The following is a 24,983-nucleotide window of genomic DNA, read 5'->3' as shown; positions in this document are numbered from 1 at the left end:
GGTTAGAACAGGATTTAATTCTTAGAACCACTTGCCAGAAGAAGTAGCAGCATCTCTTTGTGCCAAAAACCGATAATCAGTCGGGGTAAGTTACTGGGGCCTGTCAAAAATAACCAGGTAAGATTCAAAGCTCTGTGCTGTACAGAGGTCACAGAAGATGCTCTCATGTGAAGGTTTGACTATGTACAGCAAGGAGTACTGTGTTTACTTTGCGGACAAACTTTTCTGGCTTGTCTGTTGAATCTGTGGTTTGGCCGTCGCCTTGCTTCTTTCAAACAACTAGTTCTGCAGCTGGCTTTTGAGTGGGACATTCCATCAATTACTGTGTTTATTTTTTCTGTAGTGATGTTAATGTGTAGCATTATAACACTTAATAGTAGCTTAATGAACTTCAGACAGCATTATTTTATGAGCAGAGAGTAAGGAGGCCTCTTAATGTTAATTTGCCTCGTTTTTAAATGAACTTCATTAACTGTGATGTTGCTGTTTTGTTACCACCTATAGCATTGTTTATTATTTTTCTCCCTTCTATCTCAATTCAGACTATGTAAAAATGACATTTACTTTGAAGGATCGGTTCTTGTAACTAGCAGACTTACTGGGGACGAGAGACCAGGGACAAAGGAATGGAGACCATAATCAATTCATCTTACTGCCATCAAAGCCTATTGTGCTGTCCCATTTTATCCCTGAAATTCACTTTTTCTTTCCACACGCGTTTCCGAGTAGGCAGCACCACTGTGGGCTGTTCTAGTCTCCCTACTTCTGATGGCTGACGTGGTTTTCACTGATTCCCTGTTGCAGAAATACACTAACCTCCTTCTTCCCCAGGTGGTCCTTGTTGTCTGCCTTTGTAGCTGTTTGCCTTCTTCCCAAGTTGTGCAACAGTAATCATGGCATCTAGGTAATCCCTGGATTTGCTCTGTACTCATCACAGAGGAAAATTTAACAAATTAGTGTACAAATATGGAAGACTAATGCAACCATTTTGTTTGTAACTGTTCATTATTTGACTTGTATCTGTTTCATAGCTAACTGCATCCTCAATTCTAAGGGAGGTTAGGTTGCAAGTTGGGGCTTTGTAGTTCAGTGTGTGAGCAGTCGCTGAAAGATTAACGCAGCTTTTTTAAAGCTGTTGTTTTAGAGTGATCCAAGTGTTTAATGTACTTCATACACAAATAGTTTATATGAATGTTTACTGTACTACTGGATGCTTAAGTGCATCAGCAAAAAATTAATATGAGAATGGTGCTCTTATGCATGTAGTATCTGTAGTCAATCTTATTAACGCTTGGCATCAAGCCCCTGATTGCTTGAGGCATCCTGGCCTGTTTTCAACTTTGCATTGATGCTAGCAAGCAATTAAAAAAACAATTTGCATGTTCAAAAAATGTAAAAACATTATCATATGATATTATTATTCACCTGTCTTATACAAATAGCCTATTTAATAACTGTTGTTGGCTTTTTTACACTAAGTTAAACTTCCTTTCTACAAAATGCTACCTTTTTCTACCTGAATCAAGTCTTTTTTTTTTCAATCTTGTCATAAGCCTAACTCTTTAGGTGAATTATCTTATTTTGAGGGACAGTTTGTAGGGCGATTTGAGAACGTAAAGTATTGTTTATTATAAATTAGTACTTTGTTTGGTTTTGAGCCTTGTGAAATGACCATAGTTCATATGTGTTTTTCTCTTTTTTTTTTTTTTTTTTTCCAAAACCTATAAACGTTCATGTGAATTATAAGAGACTTTATCACACATTTTTCCTGACAGTTTTCTGGACTTGTGGCTGGAGATTAAATAAAATAAATGACTTCATCTCATGCATGGAGCAGAGACCAGTGGAGATAAATAACTGTTGACCTGAGTGCTCCAAATCTTAAAATTTGTTAAATAAACTAAAACCCTTATATAAACACTACAGAACCTTTGAGCAAAAGCTGTCTTGCTACCAGAAAAATGTTGTTCTTTTTTAAATCTGTTTTTGGCATAAGAACAGCTGCAAAGTTGATGTTTTGAGATATTTGGTGCTGAAATGTATGAGTAGTTTTCTTGGCAAACTTGAAGCCGTGCATCTAGATCTGAAACTATTGAAGAGTTTGGTTTTTATACTTGGGAATGAGTTTATCAAAACAGTCTTACATATTGGAGAGAAAATCATTGCTGGCTTCTCAAAAAATTGTAGGGAAGTTCAGAATTTTACTTGCTATGAAACAAACGTTGCTATCTTTTAGTTATGACTGTGGAACTAATGTGTAACTTGTAATTTAATTATAAAGCTTTAATGTGCTCAGTGTGCGGTTACAATGTAAAGATGGCTCACTTTTATGAGGATAAACAAGTTCCCATTCTAAAAAACGGATGAAGGTTTCTGCATCTGGGCTGATCTTTGAATAGAAAGTCAGAGCTTTCTAAAGACATCCCAGGGGAGCTCCTGCATTGCCATGTTTGAAGAGGTCACTTTTGTGTCAGTAAAAGAAGACTCCTGGATGGAGTGATTGCTGTTGAACTTTGTCCTACTTTGACTACTGAGATGCAGGTAGTTCACCGTAAGGTGAATAAAGTTTGCTTAAGGTCTTCTGGAGTAAAGGAATTTTGCTCAAATACTAGAGCATGTTGTTAGCAGTTGCACAAGTCCTGCAGAAGAGGAACAGGGTTGATAGGCTTTCATTATTCTTAGCACGACTGCTTTTTTGTATGTACTTAATTCCTCTAAGTATGTGTAACTACTGTTTTATTTCCAATTTATTACTGAATTCTAATTCACTATAGGACTTTTAACGTTAGAAACCTTATTTAGGTTTAAATTAAAAGTAGTCCACACTTCAATACGTGGTTACTAGTTTCTTACTTGGTTCACAACTTTGTTATAGGCATATAGCTGGTTTTAATTTCAAATTTATGTGAAGTGAAAATAGCCACCGGTTAAAAACAAATTATCGTACTACCTTTTGTATGCACCGTTTCACTTCACAGCTGTTATTCTTCATATACCGTTCACTGTATTTTTGTGAATCACTTTTTTCTAGTACAGCCATGTGAATTCATGAAACTGAGCCCGCTTTCATGTTCCACTCAGTTTTGATGCCTGAAACTGGTGTTGAAATTGGTGATTATTTTCCATCCCAAGGCAGTTACTCAATGACTTCTTGAACTTGTGGAGCCTGGCTTCCTGCAGGTTTGTCCTCCAGCTGATGTGAGCTTAATTCTAAACAGCCCCTCCGTGGAGAAAAAGCTTCAGTAGATGCTTCCAGTGGTGGCCGTTTGATATCCAGTAACTAACAAGTGTTTGCTGCAGCCTGTCCCTCCGGACAGGGCAGGTGTTGGAGTCTCCTGAAAATAGGGCACTGCTCAGCAGAGAAACGAGGAGTGAGAAGCTCCGAGCTGAACCCCGATCATCTCCTGCTTGCAGTGATCGGAGCCCAAGATGCCCTCCAAGGAGGGGACGTGCACATACATGCTTGGGATGTTCTTACAAAGGAAAAGAAAATAGAAATGCAATGTAGGGCTGTAGCTTTTATGTTGGCCAGGGGTATAGGTAGTAATAATCAGAGTAAAGGACTCCTCATTCTTCAGAGTGTTTCATACCTTAATTATTGGAGTTCTGTGCAGCATCATAGGGCTGGTAGCCTCCCTCCCTGTAGGCACTTGCAACTTAAAAAAGCAGTGATGTTTCAAAAGCTATATGTATGTAAATGGAGCAGAGCACAGGATGATGGGTAGATGTACTCATCTGTACATGATGTGGGACGCAAGGAGTTCTCCAAAGAGTGTGGTACTGACCGGCGTGGAAGAGCTGTGCTGTTTCTAATGAAGTCAAATGCTCTTGATACTCATTTCTTCCATTTCCTTAGTCCTAGCTAATGAAATACACTGTGGGGAAGCATGAAGAGTAGGCACAACCAAAACAGGGAATTGTGATCAGATTAAAAATAACGAAAGAAAGCAAAACCCAAAAACACAAGTCACAAGAGCATGTGCGGGTTTTTTCGAAGGTTTATTACACGATTGTATCCTAGTATTTCCTACTATCAATCTGCATGATTAAGGGTTAACTACTTGTTATCAACTGCATGAGCTGTTTCTTTCCCTACAGATGGACTTCTTAATGCCTTTTTGAGATTGTTCCCTAACTTTCTATTTAGTCAGCAGAGAAGAAAAATCTGTTTATTGGTGCAATTCAAATGTGATTGTAGTTCTGAAAGGAAATCTTTTAATTAAAAATGTTCTCCTCTGTTTTCTGGATACATACTGTCTATTTAATGGAGATGACTGCCAAGCTTTGACTTCTTTTGGCAAACACAAGTCTAATTAGCATTTCTGTACCAAATAGAACCTATTTATTTTGAATTTGCAAAAGGAACGTAGGAATTCTTCCTGCTTACAAGGGATTTTTTTTCTGCCTCAGCAGCAACTACAGTCTTTTCGTCTCATAGCTGAGGATTGCCATACTAACACCTCATTCATAAATGCATTCAGTTGGGATTCTCTCACTAGCTCATTGACCTAAAATGCTGCCCATATGCTTCTTAAAAAAATAAATAAAACTGTTTTTTTGATGAAGCTTAAGCTATGAAAGGCTAACAGATCAGTGATTTATTAACAAACCAGTGATTTATCGTCTGCATAGCATATCCAGATCTTTTTTTTAAAAAAAAAAAAAGTAGATGAAAATGTTTTTGTTTTAATTTAGTGTAAAATCCAATGCTGCTCCTTAAGGGGATGCATATAGCACAAATAAGTGTGGGGAGGTGTATGAAGATGTTATTTTTAACTTGAATCGTCTTTCCATTCAGAGCTGTATGGAAAAATATGTAGACAAGATAATGAATGTGGTGGCATCATATATCAAATTACGTACACAGATGAATTACATGGGCAAGAGGTTTTTAGGTGGTCATATTATCAGGCACAGGGGAACAATGCACTTTTTTAACCTGAGAATATAATTGGAAGTGCTTCAAACTATCAAAAAGCAAAATTATATTAATTCTGCAAACTCGCAGCTAGTTGGGGTCTGACTTCGGTCTGACGTATCTGGATCTGATAGCGCTAGAGCTGCGTGATACCCTTTATTCTTCTGATGATATAGTGCTGTCATCATACATTTTGTAAAATGTAGTTGCATGTAAACTACCCTTAATATTTTGTTTTTTAAAGTCATATGAGAGAAAAACCTTAGGAAAAGTCTATTTTTAACCACTTACGCTGTGATTTACAAACACATGGAGCATGTCTACACTTCTGTAAATAAGCATTCTGACAAACCTAGTGCAATGTGGTGTGTTTCCCTAATAATAGGGTTATTTAAAGGGAAAAATTGGCTAATTAAAAGCAAAATGTGAATGTGGTAAGTTTGCTGCTTCTGTTTCTTTATCTTTGTCATGGGAAGGTCTTAGACTAAGTATTTTCAGCTGTCCTAACAGCTGAAAATGCCACCTATTTCTGAGTGGTTTAGTTCACTGCAGCTCCTACAATGTTTGTCACTTAGCATTTCAGTTGTATAATTTTCAGCACTTTGCTGTGAAGTCTACATAAAAATGAACTTATTCAAAACTGAAGTGTGTGCTAATCAAATATTTTAGTACTGGATTACTGTTTGTGTATTGAATTATGGTATCCCACAGTGTATTTTCTGCAGCAAAGTATGAACTGTCACAGCATGATGTGTTTGTGCAGCTCGGAAATAACTTCTGGCGGTGCCAATTCAGAATGAGCCTCGTTCATATCATTTGGAAACATCTAAGTTTTTTTTAAGAAAAAATACATGGGAAAAAAAATATTTGATAACCTGGGAGATCTGTACTTTTTTAGGAAAGTATTGTCCTAAAAAAGAGGTCTCTAGAACAATGTCTTTTGTATCTCTGTCTTTGGGTTCTGTTGCATGGACTGCTGTGTAAAGTATCAGTACAATTTAACAAGCCCTACTTTCCTTTTGCTTTGCTTTTGAAGGACTTAGTAAATATTGAGATGTTTTTGACTGCTAAAGAAGTGGAAGAGTCATTGGAAAGACAAGAGACTATGACTTGCTTGGCTTGGTGTCACGATAACAAATCCAGGCTCAGGAAAATGAAGGTATGAAAATGTAGTGTTGTTAATGTTTTGCTTAAGTAGTGGTTTTCTAAACTACTTGGGTATTTGATGCGGTCAATTCGGTTTAAATTATAGGTCTTGAGTGAGGCCTTGTATAAAAGTAAGGACAGTAAGTACAAAATCCACCTTTTAAGGTGTAGGTTTACTGGCGCTAAACTAGCTCACTTGAATGCCAAACCTGAAAGCAAATGTGCTTAGTGTCTTGATGCATGTGAGCCTGTGTGTGTGTATAGCTCTTTTTGCATCCTGCTGAGAATACAGTTCCTAGTTTATATATGAAGGTATTTTAAGAGTGAGATGAATCAGTAAACATATGTCCTGAAGCTTCTCACTGAAAGAAATCTAATACAGATTTGTCTTAGTATTTTTGAAGTGTATACATTAAAAAAAAAAAAAAAACACACACAACACCTTGAGTAAAGAAATAACCTGTAAGAAATTGAAGTTTCTTGAAAAATAGAAGTCTAATCAAGGAATAAGTGCACTATGTTGTCTGCCATTGAATACTGTAACCTGAACATGCTGTATATTCATCCCTGCAGTAGGTTTAAACTTCCTTATCCCTTAAATTCTGCATTTTACAATATCCTGTAATCGTTTATGGGGCTTGCAGAAATGTGTTTTATAACTATACTAACCAAAACCCCTGCCTCCTTCAGAGATGTCTTTTTTTAAAACTAAGCGCTTTCTTTAACCAAAAATGTTTAAGTGCAGTTAAAGGTAAGCAAAGAGTGACGTTCTGTGTCACTCAGGGGTGCCAAAATGAGAATGAACTGAAGATGGGACACGAAATGAAAATGGCCAGTGATTACTCTAAAGAAAGTGATGATCTTGTTATGGAAACCATTAAAGGAAACCAGAATAATTGCATAATTATGCTGCTGGGGGAAAAAAAAATAAATTATAATCTTAATATGCTAAGCAATATAAGAAATAAAAATCTGAATGTCCTATTTTTTCATCACCGATCTTCAACAAACAAGGAAGGAAAAATCTTCCCCATCCCTCTTCTTGGAAAAAAAAATATATATTTCTGCAAGCCCTATTCTTAGATATTTAAAAATGTAAGGCTGTGAGAGATCAGAGTTGGAAGAAAAGAAGTCCCTATGCTTCTTTCTGAAACACAGACATTTCTTCTGTTTCTGGTTGCTTAGCTACTCATCAGTGTTAATGTTCTAAAACCCAAGCCACCATCTAAAAGTGAGCAAAATCAAAAAATCAAACGATGTTGGCCTGGGAAAGCATGTAGTTCTGTAGTCTTTACAGATGTGAGCCATCTAAACTCTTGTGAATAGCTTCTGTGGAATTGTTTGAAGGTATGAAAAGCTGAAATACGTGCATTATCTGACTGTTCAGGACTTTTTTCTTTCAGTTACACTTGTCTACAGAACTTATAGAGCCATTGACTTGTGGCTTACTTGAAGATTTATTAAAAACAAAAAAAGACTGAAGATTGTTTCTTGGGCTGTGGGTTTTTTGCTGCTGAGATAATCAAAGGAAATACCAAGCCCTAGGATTTGGTATTAAAACCATTTGAAAGTTTGATTAATTTTATTAATAGAAACAAACTTAACTAAAATTCTAAATGAGGCTTTTGTGTGGATCTCAACAAAAGGGAATTTTAACGTAATTCTGTTTGAAAATTCCAAGTAAAGTAGAGAAGAAATTTTTATTCTTTGCTAAATGTACATACAAGTAGAGAAAAATGTGTAAATGGAAAATAATTCTTCTGTTCCTTAAACAACTACATTTTAACGAGTAACAGAATGCATCACTTACATTCAAATGGCTACATTTCTGATCTTAAAAATCACTGAAATATGTGCATTAGTCACCCCAGGCAGTTAGCTGATACAAATTTGGAGTTGCTCAAATTCCTCGTGAAGTCACTGAGGAATTTTGATATTATTGTGCTGACGGACAATAAACAGAAGGCAACTATTCATTACAGGCATGGGGGAAGAGAAAATACACTTGGCAAATGGGGCAGGGTAACTCAAGGAATAAAGTTACTTTTCAAGATTCAAAGGACTTTAGGTTTTGGTTGTGTTCTTAAGGTAATAAAACAGTTGGCTGTGTCCCTATAAAGAAGCATAGTGACTTGTTCTTTTAAGGGGGGCGGGTGGGGAGAATCTGTTTAATTCCATATATTCAAAGTTTTTTATAGATTTTGTGAACTGGTGATGGAATTTGATTTAAAGGGACACGGTCAACTTCATTAGGCTTCAAATTTTACCCTTGTCCCAAAACAGGTAAATGGCACTTGGTTTTCTTGTTTGAAATTTGTCTTCAGCATGGCTTTTAGATGTTTGACAGCAGCAGCAGGATAGAAGTTTGAAGAAAGGGAGGGGGAGAGATGATCACAGTAAGCTAAACTCCGTGCTGCCTTTTATTAGTAGAAGGGGTTCAAAGACTTGTTTCTTCATTGCAGTCTTCTGGGCAGACCTCTCTTGTTTAAATTATCACATAGCCCCAGACTTCTGCTCAATCTGCTACTTTAAACCGTAAGATAGTACTAAGAAGCTAGCCGCCTATTATTCTCACTTGCATCCCAGATAATGATGGTTTCAATCATTAGGAAGAAGTTTATCCCTGCTAAGTACTGAAATTTTGAAGGAGGCAGGAGGAGTTTTGTTTGCTTTTAGGGAATTCTGTGCTGATGTCTTGTCCACAAATCAGCATTTCAACTATTTCATGAATGCCTAAAAGCAAGGAAACAAGGTTGCATGTTATTAACACTTTTTGTTGTGCACACATAGTATTTAACATACTGTGCAGTGCAGTTGTGGCACCGTCTAAGACCCTGTCTTGTCTTTAATCTCAGAGTTGTCTGGAGTTCAGCCTAAGGATTCAGGAGTTCATTGAACTCATTCGACAGAACAAGAGACTGGATGCTGTGAGGTATGAAATTAGGATGCTTACCAAACAAATTTCTTAATAAGATGGTATAAGATGGTATAATATTTCATTAGTAACATGTGATTATTACTGCAATACCCAGAAGCGCCACTGCTGCAAAGGATCTTGCTAGCACTGTTGTGATCAGGTTTTGCATTTAAGCTGGGGTTGAATTTTTTGAAGGTGGAACGACACCGTACCTTTTTAACAACTTACTGTTGTCACTTAAACTCTGCATCTTTTTTACTCCTCAATCAAGGGCTAGGAAGCTATCTGTTTATAAAACAACTGTGTATTCTGGTGATGTGTAATGAACATATTTACCTTAAACTCATTTTCAAGAGGTACAGCTAGCTTCTTATAGGAATTCATTGCAATTTTATCATAAAAATACTAAAATTTTATTATAAAATTTTATCATAAAAATACTAAAAGGTTAATGAAATGCCTATCTCATACTTAATGTTTCATACAACTCTATTGTTATGTGAGGATAACAAGCTATGTTATCCTCTCCCACTCCCTTCCCTTAGTCCTGAATAAAGGAACAAACTCAATATCCTTTTTTACCTCTTTTGAACTTATTCAGTGTTAGGACTTTGAGAACAAGACAACAACACTGCCCAAGGTGATGCGAATGAGTCAGAGAACTAGTTAGACGTAATCACAATCTGACTTCAACCATTAAGATGATCTTCCTGGCAATTTCAGCACATAAGGCAATTTATGCTTTTAAGTTATTGCTAAACACTAAAAATCGGGACCACTAACACCCCAGGATAACGCAGGAAACCAGTTCTGCTGAAATGAGTGGAAGTTTGGTAGTGGGGCTATAAAATGTGTTGATAATTCTTAAAAGCAGTGATCTTGGCAGCACCATAAAATATGATGCAGGTGGCAGAGCTACTGGAGCTTAGACACGGACAAAGGGGAAAAAGGAAGTCACAGCAGGTTCTGGTTTGTAAGAACTTTTAAACCTGGGGTGAGATGGCAAGTTTTAATGGCCAGACTTGATGCTTCTTTAATGCATCAGGATGATAACACTGTTGTACCTGAACATTTCCATGAAGTTTGATGTTAAGGGATTTGCAAGTCATACTGCCTTTAAAGCTGTGCTAGAAATGGAAACCGGCAGGAGGCTTGTATTTTGTGGAAAAGCTCCTTTTTGGTCAGAGGAGTGCAGAGCTATAGGAAACATATCAAGTATCATAACATAACCATAGACTGAAAAGCGTTCTAGCTCAGTTGTCTGCTGTAGATGGAGAAATTCCTCTGCACGGTGAACCAGATGACTTCGTTTTAATAAAATGGGTGAGAGAGTCTTAGTTTAAAAATGAAAAAAGGAAAATGCAGTACAACTTTGAGAGGTCAGTCTAATGCTAACACCTACACCAAAATGGCTTGCCTTTTGTTTTTAAGGGGTTATTACGGATTGTTACTTCTAATTTTGTTCATACCTCGTGTTTGCTTTGAGCTACCTCACATCATTACTACTTTGCCCTACTTGCACCTAAACGATCATTGTTTTGGCCGCACCCAAATGTGCAATCTGATAAAACTGCAGCTAATTTTAGCATGTTAATAATTTGGAGGGGAGGACCTACGTGCTGTCACTTAGAGGTGTGCGCATACCCTTTGGTAGAGCTCTCGATCCTAAGGAATTAAGTCAGGTACAGATGAAAAGGGTGAGAGACTCAACTGCTTGGTCTGTTTTCTGAAGCCCATTGTGCTCTTTATCCAATGAATACTGGGCCTCTGTGCCTTTAGCTTTACTCTCTTTTTGCCTCTTTGCCAAATGTGCAGTCATGCATCTTAACAATAAATAGTCCATGCTCTAAAAACTGTTTTCTTTGAGCTGCAACTTCCTTATGTAGCTTGGAAACCAGAGCTGAAATAAAGAGATGGGCTGAGAATTAGGACAAAGAATTAAGGTCATTCCGTATTATATTTTTACTCAAAATTTGTTTCCTTCTGTTTCTTTTTCCTTATAGAAATAGTAAAAATTTGCTAGCTGTCACCCTCAGCATTTTAGGACCCAGTGCTCTTGACATGGGATAATTTGTACTAACATAGGCTTTTATTGTTTTATGGCTCCTCCTTTTTACCTTTGGGGCTTTCTTTCCGAATGTCTATTAAAACATATCTAGGTCCTCTGAGATTTAAAACCTACAGGTCCTACCTACATTGCAAATAAATTTCCAAATATTGTGTCAGTAGGGATAAGGCACATATATTCCACACATCTATTGAAATTCAGGGTCACCGTATATTTTATACTTGGCAGTTATAACTTACCAGTGGTAATAATGCTGCTTTAACTTTTTAACTTCTCATAAATGTAAAAGGAGCTGCTGAAGGCCTTCTCAGTTCACTCTTTAACAGGATAAGTTTTGATAATTTTGTACTTTGAGTTCAGCTTCTCAATGCTGTCCTTTTAAAGAATATGGCTAAAAAATGTTAGCTTTTGCCATTACATTCTACTTTGTTTCAAAATAAATGTCTAACGAGTAAGGCAATATATATTTTAGAAAGGGGTAGCATAAATCTTGCTGCTTATAGCAAACTGTTGCAACTGGTGTTTTTATTAGCCTGCTTCTGTTAAGTGCCTGCAGCGGGATTCTTTCAGTATTGTGTCCGAGGTGCAATAAATAGGTCAGGCATCCATTAGAAAGCAGAGAAAGAGGCTGTTTACCAAGTAGTTTCCTGTATGAGTGGAACTCGGGAGAGCTGACATTTTGTTGAAACGCAGCTGGTGTTTAAATAAGTTTGAAAGCTTTGCTTACTGCCTGCTGAGAACCTCTAAAGTGGCATCCTGCTTTTAGGATAAAATGGATGTGAGCCTTAAAAATATATGTTTTATATAATAAGTGTTTGAATTTCTGTAGCTTTTTAGAATATATGTACAAACCGACCTTGCTCTAAGGTAGCTTAGCAGAGTGGTCTTGAGAGAGTTTGTTTTGGGAATGTACAAAAACTACTACTTTAATACAAAGAGTAAATCACTTCTGCTTAAGTACATCACAAAGTTTTTTGTAGCCTCGTATGATCAGCCTTTAACTCCTACAGTCTCTCCAGGTTTTTGGAAAGCTCATACCTATTGCGGTAGCAGCGGATGGCCGACGGTGCTAATTGCACGCTTTCAGGGCTGTCACTAACCTCAGTCGGGAAAATCTGAGAGCATTCTGCTACTTTGCTTTCATGGGAGGCTAGAGATGCACATTCTTAGCCAAGGCTTAACAAAACATCCTGCACACTTTTTCTTAGGACATAAAGGAGAAAAGTAGTAAAAGAAGAAGAAAAAAAAAAGCTGGTGTTGTACAGAGAAGGAGAAAATGGCCACAGTCTATTAAATTTCAGTGTACTTACCTCCTGCAAGAGTGTATGTATACACTTTGTTCCTTCATCTCCATCTCCTTGAAGGGAGAGGGGATGGGGTATGAACAGTTGCATAAAAATAATTACCAATTAAAAAATACTTTTGAGTGCTTTGATTATACATTTTGCTAGTAGTCACGGTGGTCTCTGAGATACGGGCATTCAGGCATGGGTCAAAAAGACTGAGCAGAAAGAACGAGTCCTTCCTTGAAAACACCCTATGTTTGTGTTCAGTTATTGATTCTTCCTGATAAATACTTCAAGTATTCAGGCATCTAGAGATGCTCACATATTCCATAGCTTAAAAGCTTTTTAAAAATCACTGTACACTTACAAGACAGACTGTAAGTCTTAGTCTTCATAAATACCCTTTCCTTTTTGGATTTGTCAAGTACATTGCTAGCTGTTCCTCCAGCCCAAGGAGGCGTCGCAATCTCAAACAAACAGAAGATGACTTAGTCTCTGTAGAGTTTACAGAAATCGCTCTGGGATTTGAGGAAAGGAAAAAATTTCCTGCCTATTACTTTGATCTGTCACAAGAATTCAGTTAGTGGTTTCAAGGATGGTCCACTGATAATCATTAAAAAAAAAAAATGTAGCCCACTGCTGTAGCTATACTGACTAATATGTGCTAGTGGTGCTAAAATCATTGTAAGTATTCTGAGGTTCATATACACCTCCAAGAGCATAACGTTTGGATAAGGATAGAGAAAAGAAGAACAGCAGAATGAAAAGGGAAGGGGTAAAGAATGACACAAGAGCAAATAAGGCGTTATTTAAACATTCTGCAGTCACAAGTACTCATAGTACTGCTTCTTGCTTCCCAATGTTTAAAAAAAAAAAGTGTTGTGAATTAACAAACTTGCTTCTCTTCCTAAAGGCTATCTTACTTCACTTTTACTTCTGTTTGCTGGCAGTCAGGGGATAAAGTCAGTCCAGACATCAGCATCTCAAGCCTTATGGGAAGACTTCCTTGTTTTATTAAGGGGCGGAGACAGCAGGGAAAGTCAGGAGGTGAAAACTGACAGAAGGTCACTTTAGAAAACCTAATTCCTTCTGGCTGAACCCCAGAAGGCCTCCACAGCGCAATTTGTTCAGGATTTTTCAAACGATTGAAGTATTGGATTGCTGAGCGCCTCTCACTTGAAAGGCTAGCACCCATGTAGTGGGGTTTTTTATACACGCAGCAAAATATTTATTCTAGCCCTTCTTGAACACGTGCGTTGTGTGGCCAGTATTTGCGTGTTGCAGCTCAGAGCCCTCCTGGAAGGGGGATGTGAGAGCAAATTGTCAAGGCCTGACAGGGAGAAGGACCACAGTGCTAACAAGGATGATGCAAAGCCTAAGTACCGCTTCTGTTTAACATCACGGAACACAAGTGCACAGTGATCATTTTAAGATGACTTTTCTTCTCCCTCGTGAATGTGCACACAGACATTTAGTTCAGCTGGTAGGTCTGAATTTTTGCTTTCCCTGAGCTTTCTTTAAATGGCTCTTGCTTTCATCTGCAGGGCTGCACAAACGCTTTAGCTCTCTTCCAGCGTGTTCACCCTGCCTCGGCTCTGCTCTCAAGCCACGGATTTTGTACTTCTGCTCTCATACCAGTAATCACCTGGGGAGCAATATTTACATTCCTGAATTGCTCACCCAGAATAGGAAGCTGAGTGGAAACAGTCTGTCCTGCACAACTTCCCCTGCTTCCTGCCTTGGGTGGGAGAGGAAGTAGGAGCTCTGAAACACTGCTAAAGAGCCTGTTCTCGTGGTATTGGTGACCCAGTCACCGCGAGTGGAAGACAGCTCTTTAAGTTCTATCTAGATCTTTCTTTTTTTGAATTCAGCCCATGAATTGGACAATTAAGGAACACCATATGCTTCTAAAACAATTTGTACTTTTCTAAAAGATCTTAAAAGATTTTTTAACAAGTTTAAAAGGAACAAACACTCACCAGAGTGCTTCAGAGATGACTTTGTGGCTTCCCTGTAATACAAACTAGGGAGAAATACAGCACAGAGAAGACCTTTCTGCACTTAGGCAATGCCAGAAATTCAATACAGAGCTGATTCTGTACTCAGGCTACTATGCAACGTCTGCGCAGCACTGAAAACAGGCTTTTGGCAGAAAAGCTGAACTAATCATCCAGTTTAAAGGCTGGAGGGTTCTCCCGCAGACTTAATCTCCAACTTGAAAGTTGACGATGTTAAAAAGACTGCATAGGGAAGTTACCATACAGCATTTTAAAGTAGTCAGCCTTATCTGATAATTCTCTAGTTTCTTGGTATTAGTGTTGTGGAATACGTGAATTTCTTATTGCTTGAAAGATATTGATAGTAATCCTGTCACTTCCCTCAAATATCCAAGTTTTCGGTCTTGTGCATCTCTTAAGAACAAGTTCACACTGATTATAGGTTATGCTTGTATTTCCCAGGCAAAAAGTAAGAAGCTGCTACTAAGAAGCTTATTTTGTTGCATTACCCTACAATTTCTAGTGGTCTGTACAGAAAGTGACACTGCCTTCTAGCCTGTACCAAAAAATCACTTACTCAAAAGCAAGCATTCTCCCAAATGTCAGTATAAACAAGATAAAATCAGAAGTGTTTAAAATTTTTACTGGTTTGTAATACCTGGTTATCAGACCACATTCCTTTTTGCAAGTGTTTGCAAAAGGAGTGTGATGCATTGAGCTTGCATAAATGGAGACATTTCTTCTAATGGTCACGGACACGTCATTCTGGGTGTAGGTGAGGTTAGACTTCGTGCTACAGTAGAAAGTTCTGGTTTCTAAAAAAATTACAGTATAAAATTGCAGATGTTTAAAGTCATTCTTGCATTCCCATTTGTAGGACATTTTTAAAGCCCTTAAGTGCACCACGTTTTTGATTTTGTGTATTGGGAGTAGAATCTAGAGTTTTTCTCTGAACTCTAACATAACTATGTTCATTTACTTGATTTAGAAGCAAACGTATCTAAAAGGTCTAAATTCTGTATTTCAGACATGCAAGGAAGCATTTCAGTCAGGCTGAGGGAAGCCAGCTGGATGAGGTTCGACAAGTGATGGGAATGTTGGCCTTTCCTTCAGACACTCATATCTCCCCCTATAAGGTAATATTATGCTTGAAATTCACTGATAGAATGGAATAATAAAACATACTTGTAATTCTTTCCTCACAGGAGAATGCAGTGATAATCTGTAGATAAAATAGGTTTTTTAGTTCTTCTTTTTAAAATCTGTCTTTATAGCCCTTAATTTTAATACCAATGCTTGCCTTTATATTAATACAGATAGTGCTTGTATAGTTGCAGTTGGATCTTAATAATAACACAATCTCAGCACTGAAGATTGGGGACCGGAAACATGACATGCAAATATACAGCAAGAGATAGAAGATGGGGAAGTAAAAGGAAAAAAGAAAAAAGATATTAGGCTGTAGCCTTAATACACTAGCAGTAGTTCTTTATTGAACTCAAATTAATGTTCTTGTGGTTGGGATGAAGAAGGATCATTTGGATGATCTGAAAAGAGTATTTCTAATGCTTAAAGGGGTTCATTTATTTGAGTTATACAAATTAATATAGGTATTAGTGGTAATAACTACATCTGAGTTTGAATTAAATGAAATTCATAGGCAGTTACTGTTCTTACAGATAGCAAGTTTATTCTGTGATCATGTGCTAATTCTCTTCAATTTCTTTTAATGTTGTATTGGAGGCAGAAGGTAGGCAAGAGTAGAGCTGGCAAAGCAAGACAAGAATCCTGTGAAATGCCATGCCAATATGTGGCAATGTCAATATAAACATGTTTTTTAAACAATTGATGCTGAAATCAATGGTTTAAAAACAAACAGAATTAATGTCAATTTCTTTGCTAATCCTGGAGTCCCAGAAGGATCCTGGTATTTTGTATTCTACGTATGATCACAGAATCATCTAGGTTGAAAGAGACCTCCACGATCACTTAGTCCAACCTCTGACCTAACACTAACAAGTCCTCCACTAAACCATATCACTAAGCTCTACATCTAAACGTCTTTCAAAGACCTCCAGGGATGGTGACTCAACCACTTCCCTGGGCACCCCAATTCCAATGCCTAACAACCCTTTCAGTAAAGAAGTTTTTCCTGATATCCAACCTAAACCTCCCCTGGCGCAACTTTAGCCCATTCCCCTTCATCCTGATAAAAGAACATAGATGATGTAAAAGACTGGATGTAAGGCAGCTTTTATTGCTTTGCTAGTTAAAGAAATAGGCAGGAAATAACCAGCACTTGAAGCAGAATAGAGGATTTTAGATGGAATGTTTCAGTGAGAGAGAGCAAGGAAAAAAGCTAGTATTGTTTCACATACAGCCATCCTTTTTGGAACAAATTTCCTACTATTCTTTATGAATCTGATGTAAAAATTCTAGTTTATGTAAGTTATGGTTTTGGTCCTCTAATAATTACCTAGATAAAACAGAATCAGTCTAAGCTTGTTTGGAGATACTTTTAGCATGTTGACTGCGAGTTGTGTGCGTAAATGGCTCCTTAAAATAGCTTTAAGTAGAATTACTTTTAAATCAATGAAAAGACATCTCTAACGAATTGATTTTTGTTAACCCAGGGGAGGAAGGTTCTTTACAACCAATTAAATGAACTTTCTCCAGCTTGTTGTCCTGTCTTTTAGTACTTGAGGAAAACTTGTAGAAAGATGGACATTTTAGTGTTGTGGAAAAACAAGCTAGTTTCTTTTGATATTTTGTGAACACGCTTGTGTAGCTCTGGCTCGAATTACTCCATCTGGGCATTTAGTGACTGCTTTTGTGTCCGATCACCTAGGCTCTCAGTCATAGGATTTTCTTGATCATTTGTGGTACTTTTGCTCGTAATTAGGGATCTAATTTAGACTCTTCTCAGAAATTGCCTTAAGGTCAGAACAAAAGCTAGAACTCTGGGAACATTCCGGTCCTAGATGGGGCATTTGATAGAGCAAACAGTTCTGCAGTCTGGTGGCAGAAATAATGCTTTTTGCTTTAGTAAGTGCATACACATTTCTTGCCTTAACTCTTGCCTACATCCGTATGAGTTCTCAGCCTCAGTTTTCCTTGTAGATTTGCAGCATTTAGAGCCAAGCAAGTGTTTCCTTACAGATTCTACAGGATTCTTTCCTTCCCCATGCATTTACATCTAAATGTTCTTCTGCTGCTTCCTCATGTCATGTCACCTCTTCCTTTGTGCTGTTTTTCTTTTTTTCACTGTAGACCCACAGTTGGTCCAACTGTTTCTGAGACATTTTCCTTTTATCTCTCATCTAGTATTCCTGGTGGTTTTGCATCTTCGGTGTAGTTCCACTCTCCAAATGCTCGTCAGAAAAACAAACCAGGACTGTTTTGAGCTGCATCTGTTCTCTACCTTTTTTTAAACTGGGAACGTCTTTAGATAAAAATAAAACCCCAAAAATGTCAACTTTGCAGATCCTGTCTCCAGTCCAATAGTCATTTTGCCTCTGTTCATGGAGACACAATTTCATTCTGTATTAACACTTAAAAGTTATATGTAAACCAGTTCTCCACACTATTCAGGTAGCTCTGTTGTTAGTTACAGAAGGGATGGAGAAATTTCTGCACTTAGGTCATTCCAAATCCACTCTAGCACTTCCCTAAAAGCTGGCCTTTTTCAGTTCTGCAACATATTTCCTAAGTTCTTTTAACATGTAACTTTAAAATAACGATGAAAGACTTATTCATAAAATACCCTTTTATATATATATATATATACATCTTTATATATATATATATATATATATTATATATGTATGTATAATCTCATGCCAGTCTGATCTTTCTAGGGTGAGGGAATTCAAGAGTACAGGTTACAAGAGAAGGTGGTGCTGGAGTCCATCCTTCTTCAGTCTATTTTCTTGCATGAGCAGCAAAGTAAGGAGAGGTAGAGAGGGCTGAGGTGGTACAGAGTGAAGCATGAAGACTGATGTCTGCATCACAGTGATGTCACTGCCTAGTTACTTTTGGTATAACGTGTTTTGAATTCGCTGCTGCTCTCTCTGTGTGTTGTCTGACATTAAGTCTTTAAATAACTTTCTTTAAAAACATGCTTAATACACTAAAAATACTGTTTCTTCTAGCTGCCTCCGAGTGTAGAATGTGCAGTTGATAATATTGAGCTTATTTCTAAGAGTGGTCAGCACTGCCATTTCTCATAACAAAAACTGCAGGTTATGGATACGAAGGAGGAAAGGAGAAGGTCTTTACCTGTATATAGGAAATATCGCAAGTATATCTTCAGTCTTCACTTCCTACATGACTCTGTGGGCTTAGTTTTTTGTTTGTTTGTTTGTTTGTTTTAATATAAGCTACATTAACTACTGTTCCCCGTTCTTTAGGGTAATTCTCAGCATTACAATATGTATTAATTCTGTCCTTAAATGCATAGCATCCTCTAACCTGGAGTTGTGCCAGCTCTTCGATGTAAAACCCTTCTTCCCCTCCTCAGAAGTGATATGAAGTTCTGTAAATACACATATATATATATATATATATATATAGTACATCACAAAGAGGTATCAGTAGAATTAGCCCGAGTTGAGGTAAAAAATAAAAAGCTTCTAATTATTCAACAGACGTTTGCCCACTATGATGTTGGTGCAGAGGCTGTAGAACAAACATCCACATGCTAATGTTGCTTCATAAGTAGACTGGCATTCTAGAAAGGAAAAAAGAAAAGCCTTACTGGGATTTACGTACCTTAATTAGAGCGCTGGATAGATGGGGAAGTGGGGGAGGGTGGATACAACACTTAAATGTGCAATTAGATCGCTTTTCATAGAGCAAAGAGCATAGGTACAGAACGCTTATCGCAGAATCATTTAATTTAAACATAGTTGTGTTTGCTGTAAAAGCTAAAGCATTTTCTTTGAGCTAAGATCTGATGGCATTAGAAGCTCATGTGCACAAATATGAAAAGTAAGTTTGGAGGTGGAATATCAGTCATCTATTTTATGTAATAATCGATTTAAATTTCTAAAAGTTAGTGTTAAAAGGTCCTTTCTAAACAAGTACCCTCATGCTGTGCATTAACGTGTATACTTTTAGTTCGTAATGGATTCAGTCTAGTGAGTTCTGTACAATTTACCCCTTCCAGGACAACTAGATTAAAAACAACTTACAGCTGTGGTGTTTTTTTTAACAGGATCTCTTGGACCCTGCTCGATGGAGAATGCTGATCCAGCAGTTTAGATATGATAACTACAGACTACATCAGCTGGGAAACAATTCTGTTTTTACTATAACACTCCAGGCAGGCCTTTCAGCTATAAAAACACCGTATCCTTTAATGCACATACTGCCGGCAAGCACAGAAATGGTTTTTCTTCTACAAATGCTTTTCAGAGAACTCAAAGGGGAAATCTGGCATTTAAATATTTTTATTCATGAGTTTAAGTGAAGTATGAATTGGCCTCTATTAAATTAAGGGCAGATGGTAATAAATGGTATTACAGGTTAAAGAAAGGGGGTAGTGGGGGTGGAAAAAAAATTAAGTGCAATCTATGCTGTTTTCATACTAGGCCATCTTTCCATCTGTCCTAAGATAATATACTTGCAAAAGTTGGTGAGCTGGATCAGAACTATGATTTTTTAAAAATACTTACAAATTTATCCTGTTTGGGTTTCGATATGAATATTCAAATATATTCTGCATCCTTGGAAACTGAGGTTTCCTACACACTCTGGTGTATTAGAGAAATACTGATGCTACTGACATGCTTTAGAGTGGAAGGTTGACCTGTGGAGTGTGGCTGTACTTTTTTGCTCTCTTGTTTTTTTGAAACCAAGCACTTGATTTTTATATGTATATATTAAACTTGAATAGTTAAGTACATTCTATAACCTGTGTTATATTGCACAATTTACTGCCTTTCTAATGTATTTAATTAAACTAATTCATGTTGCATTCTTTGGTTGTGCCTTAACTTGCCGTTAAATAGACAGTGTTATAAAGAGGACGGGAGTTCAAAAAACCCAGACTGCCCTGTGTGTAGCAAATCCCTGAACAAGCTGGCTCAGCCTCTGCCTATGGCACATTGTGCCAACTCCCGACTAGTCTGCAAGATTTCGGGGGATGTAATGAATGAAAATAATCCTCCTATGATGTTACCAAATGGATATGTCTATGGATACAATGTAAGTGTTGAAATCAATGACTTTCTGAAGTGGTCACAGGAACTTCCTAATAAAAATAAGCTTTTAAACTTTGTTTGGCAGACGGAAGCATCATCTCTATTAGCAGAAGATACGTAACTTTTAACAGTAATTTTTAAGGGACTATATGTGATAAAATTTGTTTTTTAAAGAAACTGATGTATGATTGAATGCAGGAGTTGATAGCATGATATCAAATGGCAATGGAAATTTTCTCTTCTGGAGTGTGTTAATACAGAGTAAGTAACTTTTGTGGACAAAGATATTTTGACCTCAGGGTATAACTTTTTTTTTTAAAAAATGTTACTTACTAAACAGTTAAGTAATGTTTTGAATTACTGATGTTTTGGTTTTCTGTTGTGAATGTTATCTTTTGATTTCACTCTTTTCTAGTCTCTGCTTTCTATTCGTCAAGATGACAAAGTAATTTGCCCAAGAACCAAAGAAGTCTTCAACTTCTCACAAGCTGAGAAAGTCTACATCATGTAGGTCCGTAAAACACACGTTGAAGTGCCGCTGGAATTTTGACACAGTGTATATTGGCATACCCTGTAAAGGGGGGGGCCTTAATGTGTGGCAAAGAAGCAAAACCTGCCACCTTGGCGATCAGACCTGTCGGTGGCATTAATTGTTTCTTGCGACCAAAGATCAATGAGCAACAATAAACACTCGTTTAAAAAAAAAAAAGAGAGAGGAATTATGACTTAAGTTTGTACTTGAATAAAAACAAAAACAAATTTTGATTGTTAAGGTTTTGTAACATAAGGTCAAAAATTGGACTCTTCTCAAAAGTACTTTCATCTTCTAAAGGATAACTTTCTTTAAAGATGGACACTTGCACTGGGGGAAAAGTTGCAACAGATTTGAAACTAAATCCATTTTTCTTCCCTCTTCTTCACAATTGTCCAAGACCCTTTTGTTATGAAAGATTTCAGTACCACAAATATGTTCTCCTTTAAGCTCCTCTTTGCCTTCTTTATGATCCTCTCGTGAAGTAATCATGAACATGAATAATCATGAACATGAATCATGTAACTTATTTCCATGGGAAGATATTGATGTCATTGACACAAGACTGGCTTCTCTGGAGGATCAACTAGGGACTGGTTTGAAGGAGTATGAAGTCTTTTTCCAAACCCAAATATTTTAAGGAGGTTGCATAAGTATCAAGAGGAACCGAGAACATTTCAGGCAAAATCCAATGCTTGTTTAAATGTTCTTTTTCCAGTCTACCATAGTGTTAAAGTCCTTCTAAAGTTATTAGTTATGTGCATAGGGTTCAATATGAAATCATTAGTGCTACTGCCTTATTTCTTGCTTTGAGAATGTACTCACATGAAAATGAGCTGGTATTCTTACGTGTTGGGCGAAGTTTTCTGAAGATGCCTTGCAGGATGATTACATAATTTTAGGGTCTAAATAGTATTCATTACTGAAACTAATAGTTCAATTTTACTGACTACAGAACACATCCTTATGACTTTTGAAAAGAATTAAACCATTGTAGTTTAAACAAAACCATATTGTAGAGGTTTGTATTTAGCGCTTATTTTTGCATGTTGATGTTGATTAGCTAATAAAAGATTGTAAATGTAAAACATGTTAATAAAAATTGTTTTCCATTCCTTGATTATATAAAATAAGAAAGTTGCTTTGTATTTAAACAAAAAAAAATATCTTTATAAGGGTCTCAAAAAGAATACAACTGCCATGTGTCTTTTACTGTTCTGCAAGATAAATTATAAATAAGAACACCTCAGTCAAATATCTATTTTTGATTTAAACCCTTCATGAACCATACACCGTAGTCTACATTCCTGTCAATTCTGTCACTTCCTACAAGGTTCCCTAATGTCCTGGAGATCTTCTGTTAAAATGATTTTGTGGGAGATGCTAGATAGATGCTAAATAAGAGGTTTTGATGCATCACTGAGTGCTTTAAAGAAAGCTACAACAAATACTGGAGAGACCACAATTTTACTTATAGATTACAAAAATATAAACAGATTGTATGTATCTGCTACTCTGAATCTGTAAATACCTCCAGTAAGGTATGTCTTCAAAGGTCCCCTTTTCAATAAGCATACGTTATTGATGCTTCTGAACTGGTAGATCTGGAACACTGCAGAGCTGTCAGTTTGGCGGAGAGCAGATTTTCTTGTGCTTGCTGCTGGAAGTGTCTTGTTTCCCTCTTCGTTTTCTGAAGTGGCAGATACAGGTGACTCCTGCTTTGTTTTTCTTCTTAGATGGAGACAGATGATGGGAGCTTGCATCAGTAACTGGAGTAATTGGCTATCAGTTAAGCACTAACTTATTTCTTCCTTCCTGTTGATGCAAGAGCAGAAGCATCATCAACTCAAATGTGCCCCGGGGAGCAGCATCGCTGAAATCCAAATGGAGCAGCATCCATTTTTCCTTTGGTTGACTCTGCACAGCATCATAGCAGGAGAAGGGCAAGGAGAACTTTTAAGAATGGCAACCTCACTTCTCCCTGCTTTGCAGAAATGCATAGAAGCCCAAAGCAGGGAGGAAGGGGTTGATTTTTTTTTTTTTTTTTTAATTTTTTAGTTAGTCCTGGGGAAATGCATATGGTAACTGCCTAACAATTGTAGGCATGGAAATTGTTGCTTTTGCTTCGTTAAGTGCTAGTTAGAACTGTGGTTTCCTCAGAAATCCACACTCCCATAAAACTAGTTTGGGAAGCGAGGGGAGGAGAGCTTCTGTCCTGCAACAGGAGGGCCTCCATTTACAGAAAATATTTCAGCAGGCCAGGTGCCAGCCTGAGGGCTATGTCCCTAGTGGTGCTTTAGAAAGAAGGCACTCCAGAAGGAGCTGTTTCTTAGCTGTGATTGCTCGCATCAGAAATCTGCAGTCAAACCACCTGCTTTGACTACAGCAAGCCCAGTTTGTTCCAAGCAACTGTAGCCTCCTGGCTGACCCCTGTGGACGGGGTCCAGTAAATGCACTATAGGCTGGCTTTCATTCTCTGGCTTCCTCCAGCACGGCTCCAGAAGCCTTCCAGCTTTATGGGGGTCAGAAGGGGCTGCAGGGGAGGATTGCTGGGCTGCAGCCTGGATTTCTGGTTTGTATTCCCTGACTGCTCTCTGCAGCCTGGAGCTTAGAGTGCAGCAGAGGTGTTAGTTCAGAGCTCTTATCTCTGGTGCCTTCAAGCATTAAACCAAGAGTGGCGTGTGATTCACAGCAAGTATAAGCTTGTTGCCTGTAACCAGTATTGTAATAACTTTATACTCTGCTTTGTTATTCTGCATCTTGATTTTTGTGTGTCAACAGAGGGGATATCCTGTGTATGCTTGCATTTCATAATCTTTTTGGCTGTAAGTATAGTTTGGGTATGTTCTGTCAACATCCTGGATCAACACAGCATTGATTCCTGCTTCTGTGTACAGTGGGAAGAGGGTTTTGGAAGTACCGTTTGTATAACGCTGAAAGTAGGGCAGAGTTATAGAGATGTTTTCTTCAACAGATGAAAGTCTGGGTAAAGGTTTGCAAAACCTGTCTCATTCTAGCAGTATCTTATATAGCACTAAGATCAAATTTTATGGTGAGGAGTCAGCCATACGACTTGACTGTCAGCATACGTGGAAACTCCACAAATATTGTCGTATCCTGCTGTCTGAAAACTGGATCTGTTCTGCCAATTGTATGTCTTGTGTCACCAGCGATGCCTGCATTTCACGTCAGTCAAAAAATGGCCATCAGCTACTTTAGATGACATTCGCAGTCTCTTTTATGGGTGACCTGCATCATCTAAATGCCTGGCAGTATGCTGAGGCAGAAGACCTAAGACAATTAATTTGTTTCCTTAAGGGAACAAGTTACTGCCTGTGTGATGAAGGGCATCCTTTTGAAATGGAAGAGGTTAATTAGTAAAGTGAATGCTATCTTCTCTCAGGATCTGGCTGAGCTGGAAATGAGCTCTATCCTTTATGACACTGGGAAGCGCTGTGACCTTTTCTCAGCCTTGCCAGCCTTTGTGAGACTTGGGGCTCTGGATTTTAGTTATGGTGCTCATGTTTGAGTGGCAACAGTTTGTCCCAGATGTGGTAGGAACAGATTTATCTCTGTAGTTACACAGAGGTTGAGAATTGCCTTAACTTTTTCTGTTTCTTGTGGACCAAATCCCTTGTCAGAGCTGAAGGTTCTCGAATATTGCAAACGGGAAGAGAGGCAATGGTACTATTTGTCACACCAGGTGACTTGACCCATGGGTTTCTTCAATATGTTTGAGCTTGAAGTGTTCCATTACCCATCAGGGTACAGAAGGTTCAAGATACTGAGATGGCAACGCTTTCTATGGTGAGAAATAATGAAGCTGATACTATGTTCAGGCAAAACACTTTGCAGGAAGTATTATAGACTCATGGGCTGGTATGGTTTTGTTGTTGTTGGTTTTTGTTTTGTTTTT

General features: G+C 37.7%; 1 protein-coding gene across 2 annotated transcripts in view; it reads left to right on the top strand.

The window, feature by feature from the left end:
• Positions 1-22,155, top strand: part of MAEA (macrophage erythroblast attacher, E3 ubiquitin ligase) — a 51,557-nt gene extending 29,402 nt beyond the window's left edge. For both annotated transcript variants that reach the window (XM_035547155.2, XM_035547161.2), the window contains exons 4-9: positions 5,955-6,077; positions 8,920-8,996; positions 15,360-15,468; positions 19,548-19,681; positions 20,344-20,539; positions 20,951-22,155. In XM_035547155.2, the coding sequence (XP_035403048.1) occupies positions 5,955-6,077; positions 8,920-8,996; positions 15,360-15,468; positions 19,548-19,681; positions 20,344-20,539; positions 20,951-21,046 (735 nt within the window). In that variant the 3' untranslated portion in view covers positions 21,047-22,155. The remainder of the gene's footprint in view (positions 1-5,954; positions 6,078-8,919; positions 8,997-15,359; positions 15,469-19,547; positions 19,682-20,343; positions 20,540-20,950) is intronic.
• Positions 22,156-24,983: the final 2,828 nt, after the last annotated feature.

This window comes from Cygnus atratus, chromosome 4 (assembly GCF_013377495.2).
Source record: "Cygnus atratus isolate AKBS03 ecotype Queensland, Australia chromosome 4, CAtr_DNAZoo_HiC_assembly, whole genome shotgun sequence".
NCBI classification, from domain to species: Eukaryota; Metazoa; Chordata; class Aves; order Anseriformes; family Anatidae; genus Cygnus; species Cygnus atratus.
This window is presented reverse-complemented; position numbering and strand designations above follow the sequence as displayed.